This window comes from Rhinatrema bivittatum, chromosome 12, assembly GCF_901001135.1.
Source record: "Rhinatrema bivittatum chromosome 12, aRhiBiv1.1, whole genome shotgun sequence".
In the NCBI taxonomy this organism is placed as follows: Eukaryota; Metazoa; Chordata; class Amphibia; order Gymnophiona; family Rhinatrematidae; genus Rhinatrema; species Rhinatrema bivittatum.
The window spans coordinates 27654464-27666983 of NC_042626.1; the positions used below are offsets into that span (position 1 = coordinate 27654464).

Sequence of the window (12520 nt, forward strand, 5' to 3'; positions counted from 1 at the left end):
ATCATCACCTACCTCCGGAGGGTGTTTGGAGCTCAGATCGGGGGGAGAGAGAATCAAATCGGGCTCCTGTGACTTGTGCAGCTCTGAGAAAGTAGCTGTAGGAAATCCCAAAATGGCCACCGTTCCCGCGGTTTGACGACCCGGGAACGGCACCGCCATGCTTCTGGTGGATCTGCCCCGAGACCCAGACTTAGAAGCTGCCGAGGAGGGGCCCTCACCCCCCGGGAGACAACCGGAGCACAAGTTTTCCCTGGAGAGCCTGATCGCAGGCTCTCCACAAGCCAGGCAGACAGCTGAAAGCGGCATGACCAAAGAAACACTGTTGAGCTGCAGTACCTGCAGGAGCAGAGGCAGGAGAGCGAACCCTGCCCCTCCCGTCACTCAATCCCAGCTGCCTTCACCAAAATGAGCCCGACGCAAAAAGCTCCCTTTTTTAAAACTTTTTTTTGAAATGCTTCAATCGGGCAAGCAGGGGAATGACAGCCTCCCAGCTGGCAGCACTGGGAGAAAGACGTCCCGGGGAAGGGAGAGTGAGAGAAGGCTGTCTAGGGGGAGTGACTGGACCACCGGGAAAAAAGGGAGCCTAGGCTATTTTACAAACAAGGGGCCAAGCCCCCTAGGCTCCCCAAGAGCGAGAAGACAGGAACTGTCTCCTGAGAAGAGAAACACAGAGTCTAATTTCTGACTTTTTTTTTTTTTAAACAGCGAAGAACAACAATACTTGTTTGATCCTGTATAAGAAACGAGAGAGAACCCACAAGTAAGGGCTAAGGAATAAACACAGGGAACTGAAGGGTGAGCTGTTGCATCTACTGGGGACAGACGAATACTGAAGGGTTGCAGGGTAGGCTCCGTCCTGTTATAGATACCCTTACAGTTTTGGTCTGTCTCCATCTGATGGACAGGAGGCTCAACCCATGGTCTGGACTGATCCGGGTACATACAGGGAAATATGATATAGCTTTCCCCTTTCTGCAAGGAAAAAAAATGTATATTCTGGACGTGTCTGCCCATCTGCCTGTGACCCCCTTGGTTGCAGTACTCCAGATTGTGACACATTGGAGCACTGTACCGGCAAAGACAGGGAAGGCAGCTGTAGCCATGCAGGTGCTAGAGGGCAGTGTGGCAGTAAAATGTCTGTTCCAGCCACTAGAGCTGATGGATGGCAGTATGCTTTGAGTGCACTTGGTACAGCTACTGCTAGAGGGTGATGTGGCAGAGAACAGCAGTCAGAGCTATGGAAATTTTAGTCAGCTACATGGAAGTGGCTGGCCCAGATGGTAAAGTTATGTCCTGCTGAACCTGTATATAACTTCCAATTTGTTTCTGTGCTCTCCAGAAGAATGTATGAGGACAGGTAGTGTCAGGCTTAGTTTTACCCCATTGTTTCTATGGGTCTATAGTCCTGCTTTTCACAGAGAGATTGGAACTACATGCAATGAAGTAAAACTGGGACTGGCTCTGCAATGACCCAGAACTTTTATAGCATGGACCATGTTGGCTACCCTAAGGCATCCAAATTCTGAAGTGTACCTGAGCTGGTTGGTGATCCCTGTAACTTTAGCCAGAATTCTCTATTCTTGGAACCAATCTAAATGAGGTTTAGGTCTTGGAGTACAAGCTACACTTTGATATTGGAGTCGACTGAAGTATTTTTTTTAACCAAACATATATTTTAAAAGCAGGTTTTTTTTTACCACTGACCTGTGCTCGATTTGTATACAGAACCTCCATATCCCGCAGCCTGTCCAGCCCCTCTGAATACCGCTGAATGGCATCTTCATAATCCCCTTTAGCAAATGCCTTGTTCCCCATCTCCTTCAGCGCTGCAACAAGAAACACATGTTTGTGATTATCTACCAGAAGGAGTCTAGCCAATCACATCACTGCACTAGCTGCACAATCTGTCCCTCTTTCTGCATAGTCTACTCACGTGCAGAGAAACAGTAGCAGACTGTTCCACCAGAGAAAGCGATTCTGATGCACTATACCAGTGCAAGGGAAAGCCAGACTGCTCTATTGTACTAGCACAGTGAAGCATCATACTGCTCCACTGTACCACAAAGGTGGGGTTTTGATGAGCTACGCCACTGAAGCAGCATAGAGGAAAGGAAAATTGTTTCTTACCTGCTAATTTTCGTTCCTGGAATATGACAGATCAGTCCAGACAATTGGGTTTATGCATCCTTACCAGCAGATGGAGGTAGAGAACAAAACTTTGAGGCACTGTTACATAACCGAGAGTGGAATCTGCAGCCCCTCAGTATTGACCTGTACCCAAGACAAGATGTCTAACCCCAACCTCCAGGATCCCTTTCTCTAAAAAAGCTAGGGCACAAGTTGCAAACTCCCAACCAAACTGACCACAGAACTAGGGGCAAGAAAAAGAATTTTGAGTCTCAAACAAGTGAGAACTATAATGTAGAAATTACTTACCTGATAATTTCATTTTCCTTAGTGTAGACAGATGGACTCAGGACCAATGGGTATAGTGTGCTCCTGATAGCAGTTGGAGACGGAGTCAGATTTCAATGTGATGTCAGCACTACATATACCCATGCACGAGGCTCTGCTCTTCAGTTTTCTCCTTGAAAAGCAATTATGGATGTGGGTGTGTTTGGATAATTTCGATTAACTTGATTACTCGGATTGGTTGACGTGGTTTCTAACTGGAGACCGCCAGGGCACTCAACCGAGAAGCGCCGACACCTGGTAGTATGGGTGTCTGAACTAGAGATAAGGGTTGGCTTACTTGTGCTTGTGTTGCTCTCGGGGGGATGTTCCCCCGAGGATTCTTGATTACAAGGCAGCCATGGGCGGGGTGCTGAGTCCATCTGTCTACACTAAGGAACATGAAATTCAGGTATGTAATTTCTACATTTCCTAGCGTGTAGCAGATGGATTCAGGACCAATGGGATGTATAAAAGCTACTCCCGAACCAGGTGAAAGCTGCCCATGGCCCATTTAGTACTGCCCTTGCGAATGCTGTGACCTCCTAGGCCTGCACATCCAGGCGATAGAATCTCGAGAAGGTGTGGAAGGAGGACTACGTTGCCGCCCGACAGATCTCTGCGGGTGACAGCATCTTGGTTTCTGCCCAGGACACTGCCTGGGCCCTTGTGGAATGGGCCTTGACTTGTAGAGGTGGAGGCTTGCCTGCCTCTACGTAGGCCGCCTTGATTACTTCTTTGATCCAGCGGGCTATAGTAGCCCGCGAGGCCACTTCCCCTTGCTTCTTCCCGCTGTGAAGAATGAATAGATGGTCCGTCTTTCGTACAGGATCCGATCTTTCCAGTTATGGGACTAGGAGTCTGCCGACATTCAGGTGGCGAAGAAGGCGTGAGTCTTCAGAGTCCTTATGCTCGTCTGGAGATGGTAGCGAGATGGTTTGGTTTAGATGGAAGCGAGAAACCACCTTTGGCAGGAAGGAGGGTACAGTGCGCAGCTGTATGGATCCTGACGTGAATCTGAGGAACGGCTCCCGGCATGATAGTGCTTGAAGTTCGGAGATTCGATGGGCTGAGCAGATTGCCACGAGGAATGCCGTCTTCAAGGTCAGGAGCCATAGGGACAGACCGCAAGTTGGTCTGAACGAAACTCCTGCTAGGAAGTCTAACACTAGATTGAGATTCCATAGGGGTATCGGCCACTTTAGAGGTGGCCGAATGTGCTTGTCTCCCGCTTTTTAAAAGGGGTCATCTGGGTGGGCTGCTAGGCTGGTGCCGTCCACCCTGGGTCTGAAGCTGGCCAGGGCAGCCAGTTGCACTTTGATGGAGTTGAGGGACAACCCTTTGTTCACGCCGTCCTGCAGAAATTCCAGGATCATGGGGATTTTGACTGTCCATGGAAGGATGTCGCGGTCCTCACACCAGGCTTCGAATATTCTCCATACTCGTATATATGTTAAGGGGGTGGAGAACTTGCACGCTCGGAGCAGTGTGTCAATCACTGGTCCTGAGTATCCACTCTTCTTCAGGCGAGACCTCTCAATGGCCAGACCGTAAGCGAGAATCTCGTTGGGTCTTCGTGGAGGATCGGTCCTTGCTGGAGTAGATCCCTGTGTGGAGGTAGGCGTAGAGGGCTTCCCGCCAGAAGTCTTCGCATGTCCGCGAACCACGGTCTTCTTGGCCAGCCGGGGGCCACTAGAAATACCAGCCCTGTGTGGTGTTCTATCTTGCGGATGATTCCGTCCAGTACTGGCCATGGAGGGAAGGTGTACAGTAGGTCCTCCTGTGGCCAGGTCTGGACGAGGGCATCGATTCCCTGGGACAGCGGTTCCCGTCTTCGACTGAAGAACTTGGGAACCCGGGTGTTAGACCCGGTTGCCAGAAGATCCATGGCTGGGGTTCCCCAGTGGTTTACTATCCGCTGGAAGGCTGCTGTAGACCGTGCCCATTCCCCTGGATCCAGACTCTCTCTGCTGAGGTAGTCCGCAGTGATGTCTTTTCCTGCGATGTGGGTGGCTGATATCCCTTGTAGGTTTGATTCTGCCCACGTCATTAGGAGCTCTATTTCCAGAGACACCTGCTGGCTTCTGGTTTCCCCCCGGTGGTTGATGTAGGCCACTGTTGTGGCATTGTCCGACATGACTGACTGATTTGCTCCGGAGTCTGTGACTGAACCATAGACTGCTCGGGCTTCCAGTCGGTTTATGTTCCATGCCAACTCCTCTTTGTCCCATTGCCCTTGGGCCGTTAGTTCCTGGCAGTGTGCTCCCCATCCTTGCAGGCTCACATCCGTGATGAGCAAGGTCCATTCCGGTGGGGATAGGTTTGTTCCCTCGCTCAGATGGTCTTCTTGTAGCCACCATTTTAGATGGTTCCGAACCTTTGCCGGTAGCCGGAGGGGGCGGAGTAGTTTTGAGACATCGGGTTCCACTGTGACAGTAGGGAATGTTGTAGGGGCTGCATGTGGGCCCTTGCTCATGGGACGACTTCTATGATTGATGCCTTGAGCCAGAGGACTTGGAGATAGTCCCATGCCGTGGGAAGAGTGGAGTTCAACAATGCTCGTAGTTGTTCCATCAATCTCCTTCTCCTTGTAGGGGGAAGGGTGACTTTGTTCCATTTGATGTCGAACCGGACTCCCAGGTACTCTAGAGATTGGGAGGGCTGCAGGTGGCTCTTGGGTGTGTTGATGACCCACCCGAGGCTCTGCAGTAGTTCCTTGACTCTGATGGTTGCTTGATGGCTTTCCTCTGGCGATTTCACTCTGATCAGCCAATCGTCCAGGTATGGGTGCACGAGGATTCCTTCTTTCCTCAGTGTCGCCGCTGCTACCACCATGAACTTGGTGAACGTTCAGGGAACCGTAGCTAGCCCAAACGGTAGGGCCTGGAACTGGTAGTGATGGCCCAATATAGCGAAGCGTAGGAAACGCTGATGGATGTGATGGATCGTTATGTGGAGATAGGCTTCTAACAGATCCAGGGAGGTCAGGAATTCTCCCGGTTGTACCACCTTTATGACCGAATGCAGGGTTTCCATGAGGAAGTGCGGTACCTTCAGGTAGCGATTGACGGTCTTGAGGTTCAGTATGAGCCGGAATGCTTCCTCTTTCTTGGGCACGATGAAGTAGATGGAATAGTGCCCAGAATTTTGTTGGTGCGTGGGCACCGGTGTTATTGCCTTTAGGGCGAGGAGTTTTGATAGTGTGGTTTCCACTACCTTCCTCTTGGAGGGGTCGTGGCACGGAGAAATCACAAACTTGTCCGGGGGGATGCTGTGGAAGTCCAGGTAGTATCCTTCTCAGATGATGGATAGGACCCAATTGTCCGACATTATTTCGACCCATCTTTGGTAGAATAGGGCGAGTCTGCCCCCTATAGTCTGCCCTCCTGTAGATGGATCTGCTGATTCTCATTGCGTGTTGCGGCTGGGGCCTGGTCCCGAGCCGGCTCCTCTTTTGTTGTGTCTGTTCCGAAAGGACTGTCCCCTGCCGGCGGGACGAGGGGCTTGGTAAGTGTTTTTTGTGTGGTCTAAAACGCTGGGATCCTCTGCACTTGGGTGCCCGGGGAGAGGGGCATTGGTTCCTCTTGTTTCTGTCCTCCGGTAGACTGGGTACTGGGGACTCGCCCCATCTGTCAGCTAATTTGTCCAGTTCGCTTCCGAACAGGAGTATTCCTCTAAAGGGCATTCTTGTGAGCTTCGTCTTAAAGGTCGTGTCGGCTGACCAGCTTCGGAGCCAGAGCTGTCTTCTGGCTGCCACTATGGACGAGAGGCTCCTGGCTGAGGTGCGTACCAAGTCTGAGGTCGCATCCGTGAGGAATGATATTGCTGGGTCTAATGCCTCGATTGGCTTAGTTGCGTCCCTGGCCATAGCCAGGCAGGCGCGTGATACCATGGCGCAGCAGGCAGTGATCTGTAAGGTCATAGTTGATACATCATAAGACTGCTTGAGGATGGATTCCTGCCGCCTGTCATTGGTATCCTTGAGTGAAGCTCCTCCCTCGACTGGTATGGTAGTACGTTTTGTGGTGGCACAGACCAGGGCGTCGACCTTGGGAAACCTCAGGAGTTTCTTCGTTGCGGGGTCCAAGGGGTAGAGAGCTTCTAGGGCTTGCCCTCCATTAAAGGTGGCCTCTGGAGCGTCCCATTCCAGGTCAATCAGTTGTTGTATGGCCTGTAGTGTAGGAAAATGGCGTAAGGTCTGGTGGAGCCCAGCCAGGAAGGGGCTCGCCTTGGACACTGCTGTGTTGCATGTGTCCGGGATGGCAAAGGAGTGTCATCTGTTTCACTATGGACCAGATTTTCGAACCTACGCATGGGTGTAGATTTGTGCGCACAAATCTATGCCCGATTTTATAACATGCGCGCATGTTATAAAATCCGGGGTCGGCGCGCGCAAGGGGGTGCACACTTGTGCACCTTGCACGCTCTGAGCCCTAGGGGAGCCCCGATGGCTTTCCCAGTTCCCTCCGAGGCCAAACCAAAATTGGAAAGAATGGTCTTCATAACTCCCAAAAGATGTCAACAAGCCTATCAGTGAGCCCTGCAATGCACAGTCCACCCAGTCAATTCATTCATCCACCTTTGCAATAGAGTAAATAGATTTTTCAAGAGTTGTTTATTTTAAGATGCGTATTAAAAAAATATATATTTTAGACAACCATTCTATTTGTGCACACATTAAACAACAAGCCCAAATAATGCTTCTTCAGGAGCTATAGTGTATAAACATCATTCTAATTGGAAACAAATAGACTGTTATCATTCATATTCAGGATGAAGCGTTTCATATCATCAAGCTAGTGCATGAGTAAGGTAGCAATCTTCCACTTCCATCCTTTCCAAAGCAAAGGGTGCAACATATATATTGTTTTACTTTAAAAAAGGATTTGAATAATACACCTGCTAATGTAGACGTGCAGTATTTTCTCACATATGAATATGCTCTGTGAGTGAACTCTCTTACAATACAGTTCTGGTCAATGGAAACTGAGCATTCCCACCACACATTGGAACTGTATAACAGACGTCATTGTATGCAGATGGGATTATACAAAACTATATGGACCCCCCTCAAAAAACAAACACAAAGGGTCATCTCTTATACCATAAAAGACATGAGACTTCACTCATAGTGCCTAATAAAACATATAATGCCCATTCCTTGGGAATGCCATGTATTTTATGCACCCTGTTGGTTAACCTGTCACATCAAAGAAACCAAATGGAAAGGCATAGTGAGAAAGGCCTACACGATGGCTCCCTGAGGATAGCCAGATAGAATACAGGCTGAAGCAAGCCTAGTGGCTATGCAGGGAGATCTTTTTTTTTTTTTAATTATATAATTACCATTTGCTAACGCTGTATTGTGTTTCCTTTTTTCGGCTCTCTCTTTTGCATCCTTTTCCATAAATGCCAGGAAGCCATCTAATGAAAGAGTGCAGAAGCCATCAGAATGGCATTTCAGCAAGAGGGAAGAATAGCTGCTCAATAAAGCTTGCAGAAGATAAGATGTCAACCCCTGCATCCCCCCATCTAGCTAATCCAGGCTGACATTTTTCAGGCAGACAACAAAATTATGACTATAATCTTTGTTTTCATTGTTTTTTAGGACTTTAAATGCAGCAGTGACAACCTTAAAAGAGAGGAGGGGAGTGAGTGCATGGGAATATAGAATGTGAGACCACAGGGATCCTACCTACTGCAATGCTTTTGACCTTACCTAGTCTCCAGCCTTGCTTCCACCTCCCCATTGCCAAGGGCTGCAAACGGACGAGTTAAAGGGTTTAGTTTACCCTTGTGGTCCAGGACACGGGTCACCTTCTACTAATCAGCTTTTAATTGTATTTTTGGCCCAGCAGTTTTCCTCCTGTTCTTCTGGGCTTCCAGTTCAATTGGAACCGACCTCTGTTGGTTTATAGCGCCATGAGTCTTCATTCAGAAACTGTCTGGGGATTTTCCTTATTTTGAGAACCATACTGAATCCAGCCTTCGCAGTGACAGTTTGGAGCCCACTGTGTATGCACACTAGTACCAGCCAGCATGTGTCACCATTCAGCAATGACTGGGACTCCCTCTGTCTCCATAGCATCCACATCCAGCTTAGGAACTGAATTAGAGTCTTTTGTATAGTATTGCAAAGCATTTGTCACTGACATATTGGGCTAGCACAGACTATCCTGTTTCTCTAATAAGTCATAAGATGCCCTTATAAGTCAACCACCATATAATGAAAATATTATTGGGGAATGACAGATATTTGCTAGCAGATGATTATGCTTGTATGTTTTCATTGTGTACATCTATTTGCTTTAATGTTTATTATTGCTTGTCTTGGAGGTATCATCTTGAACAGTGGATAAGGTGGACTATAATTACTTTTAAATAAAAATAAATACATAAAATAAATGAAACGTACCTTTATTCATCTCCCTGTTCTGCAGCTCCTAAGAGAAAACAGAAATCAGATAATGAACCAAAAAAAGAAAAACAAAATGAAAAATAAATATTGGTATCTTAAAAAAAAAAAAAAAGTAACACTGAATTGATTTTTAAATGAACCTTTAGCGTTTTAGACATTTTCTCTGGAAATATAAAGTGGCCTTAAGAAAACTTACAGGCAAATCTCAATTGTCATCAAGCAGAACGTGCCAGCTGAAAGAGGAAACAGATTACAGGGGAGATGGTTTATGGCGTTTTAGAGAATGGATTTTTCCCTCCTTTTGGGGTTTTTTTTTTATGTTGCATAAGTCACAAGATTTAAATTCTAGGGCACAAGATCATTAAAAAAACAAAACAAAAAAAAAAAACCAACTCAGATGGCGTGCCATGCTTTCAAAGAGATATGTCAGGGTTTCTGTAACAGGAAGTGTTCTAGTAACTGTGTTAATCCTAGAGAAAACTAGATTTTTTTGGACTGATATGATCTTGGGCTCAGGCACATCTTTGAATCATTCTGATGATGGCTCAATAAATGGTATCATATCCTGTGACAGGAAGAGACATTTTGAATAGAACATTCATCTCCTATTTCAATTTGCATTACACTTCCCCACTAGAGAAGATGCTGTGGGGTCTCAGCCATGGTCAGTACTACGCCAGAAAAATCAGGTATTAGTGCTTCAGAAGCCCAGAGAATATTATGGTCACAAAAGAGAAGAAAGTCTCACAGGGACAGGAGGATGAGGATCAGGTGAGATGTTAATCACAGTTCTGTTCAGCAATGTCCGGCATCCTTCTTCGTCCTGAACCCCCTTTTCACTGATGGCTGATATTCTCTCATCAGCTTTGGAGACTGCTCTCTGACGAACATCCAGGTCTTCAGAACTCAGCCCCTCAATCAGTTCAGCTTTAAAAAAAAAAAAGGAGGGGGGGCATAAGATGCACAATTAATGAAAAAGGGGTAGGGACACTGCTCAGAGGATGAAAGCAGAAGATGACAAAAACATATTGCAGGGCATGTGAGGGATTGGTAACAAGCAGCTCACATCCTTTCAGTACCAATGGCAAACTGCTTTAGAATAATGGCACCACCATATACATTTATTATTATTTATTAAAGTTTTTATACCAGTATTTGGAACAAGCCATCATATTGGTTTACAGTAGTTACAATTAGCTAACATCATGATAAATTCAAATAAAATTAAATTAAAATTAAAACAGACAAAATACAATGTTTTAACTTAAATTATTAATTCTATTACAATCTTATAATCTTACTAAACAAGACAAAAACAAATAAAATCACATAAAAGACAGAAATTCAGTTTGTAGGGCAACTCAGTATTATGTTAAGGTTCAAGGAAAAATAATAAGCGTTAATTATGCTCAGTCTTTGCCCTCTTTAAATGCCTGTTTAAAAAGCCATGTTTTAATCATTTTTTAAAACTCTATCATGTTGGTTTCTAGCCTTAGTTCTGTTATAAAATTCCCCAACTTGCACAGCTCAAACCTGACTTTATGTGGCTGTGCGCATACATACGTACGCCAGGGCTGTTTTATAACATATGCGCATATGTGCATGCACGTTATATAATGAGATATTTAATGCAGGAAGATCGGTATATAAAAACCAAAAATAAAAAAAAATAAATTTACATATCAGGAGATGGGCGCTCATGTAGGCGGCTTTTAAAATCTAGTGGACATGCGCATGTCCTATGCATGCCAATGCACACGGGTACATGCGTGCCCGTTTGAAACTTTTCTTAGATTGTACCCTCAGTACCTGAATGTGATCCGCTTTGAAATGGCTGACCAAGTATGAAGGACCAAGTATGCATAACAAAACTGAGGGTGTTTTTTCTTTTTTTTTAAATGAGATGAAAGCAAACTCCATAAAGGAGGTCACCAAGATGAAATGAGGGGAAGAGATATACAACTTTAGGAAGTGAAACAAAATGCAATAACCCCACCCTCACCCTTCCAAACACATACACACACTAAAATCTCTAGACTGGATGCCCGGTACATGTTCCAGTATCACCCCTCATATGGCAGAACACTATAGTTTCACTTACAGATTTCATCCACATTCTGCAGGAATTTTTCAAGGTCATTTTCTTCATTCCTCCCAGCCATTGGTGACACAGACCCTTCTCAAGCACTGGCCTGCAGGGAACAAGAAAGGTGCCTGATGCATTATTAGTAATAATAATAATCGTGAATTTATTCTTACACTTTTTTTTGTTGTTGTTTAGAATCCAAAGCGCATGGGGCAGGAGATGCATGGACAGCTTTGCAAATGATCCGCTTAGCAAGCATTTTATATGGCAAGGTGCTGCCACCTTCCGTATGATCTTCCACAGTTAACTCTTTTGTGGCAATGAATTCTTGACTAGATATTTCAAGTATGAGAAATCTGCTTTCCACATATTCTTATGCAGAGGAGTGGGTCCTCTGCTATTTATCTTCTCAAAAATAAACTATTTTTCAAACTTCCGTAGGTTATTAATAATAAGCCCTCTCTTTATTTCTTTTCCACTTTCAGATACTAATATGCAAGAAATAAGGTGGCTAAACAGATCAGGGCCAGGCAGAGCCAGCCTTGCTTTTACCGCAGTTTCACGGACCTGTAGGTCTCGTCTCTCTAAAAAAAAAAAAAAAAAATGCAACAGGGCACGGGCTCATTCCCTTTTCCAGTTATGACATGGAGCCATTTAGTCGTCTTACCCTAAACGCCCCCCAACCTCATCAGTTTCGATTGTTTGTTGGAGTCTGGGCACCGGTAATTCTGCTTTCAAAACAAAAAAAATTCGCCGCAGCCTGTTCCCCAGCTCCCGAGAAAAATCCAGGTGAAGGGAGGCGGCTTCACCGAGTCGCCGGTCAACCAACTCTCCTCCACTCCATTAAAAAAAAATAAAAAAAAAAAAAATATATATATATATATATATAAAATAAAATTATTTCCCCCCTCCCCTCACACGCATACATACACGCGACTCCACGAAAATAAACCACAAACCTTTCTTTTCTGTGGCCAAACACAGAGCCCTTTCTCTCCGGCGCTCGGCCACAAGCACCCAGGAGTGAGCCGGCTTCCCTTACCTGGGACAGAGCTGTTGGTTAGGCCGCAGAGGCCCGGCGCGGTCGCCTAGCAACCAGCAGCTCAGGACGCGCTGCCGGGAGGGCGGGAACTTGGGCAAGCTCTGCATTGGTTTCATTTGCCATTTCTACAGAGTGGAACAGCGAGACACACACGACGGACAGGGGGACTTACGAATCTAGTCAGAGGGACACACGGACAAGACAAAGACGATTTCAATTCCTGATCTGAAGAAGCGAGCGCGAGCACTCGAAAGCTAGTCAAGGGATGTATTAAGTTAGGCGGATTAAAAAGGTATCACCTACACCTTATATAGATATTTATTTTCAAGTGTTAATATTTTTTATTTCTGTCCATTCAAGTGGCCTAATACAGCAGCAAAGTACTTCACGATAAATAGGCTGCAGAAAATGTAAATTATGTAAATCTTCTTGCACGGTCATAAAGGTTAAGAAACAAAACAATGAATTGTGTAAAGGCTAATTTGATACATTTCTTGGATAGCCGTAAGGAGTTAAAATTCCC

General features: G+C 45.9%; 1 protein-coding gene across 5 annotated transcripts in view; it reads right to left on the reverse strand.

Annotated features, from left to right (window-relative positions):
• LOC115074075 (tetratricopeptide repeat protein 12-like) overlaps window positions 1-12039 on the reverse strand; it is a 39611-nt gene extending 27572 nt beyond the window's left edge. For 2 of the 5 annotated variants that reach the window (XM_029573196.1, XM_029573193.1), the window contains exons 1-6: window positions 11915-12002; window positions 10971-11061; window positions 9618-9796; window positions 8867-8894; window positions 7798-7875; window positions 1705-1826 (exon numbers count right to left, since the gene is read on the reverse strand). In XM_029573196.1, coding sequence (XP_029429056.1) covers window positions 1705-1826; window positions 7798-7875; window positions 8867-8894; window positions 9618-9796; window positions 10971-11031 — 468 coding nt within the window. In that variant the 5' untranslated portion in view covers window positions 11032-11061; window positions 11915-12002. Of the gene's footprint in view, window positions 1-1704; window positions 1827-7797; window positions 7876-8866; window positions 8895-9617; window positions 9797-10970; window positions 11062-11622; window positions 11725-11914 lie in introns of those variants that run through there. The other 3 variants (XM_029573194.1, XM_029573195.1, XM_029573197.1) reach the window with 3 other exon arrangements.
• Window positions 12040-12520: the final 481 nt, after the last annotated feature.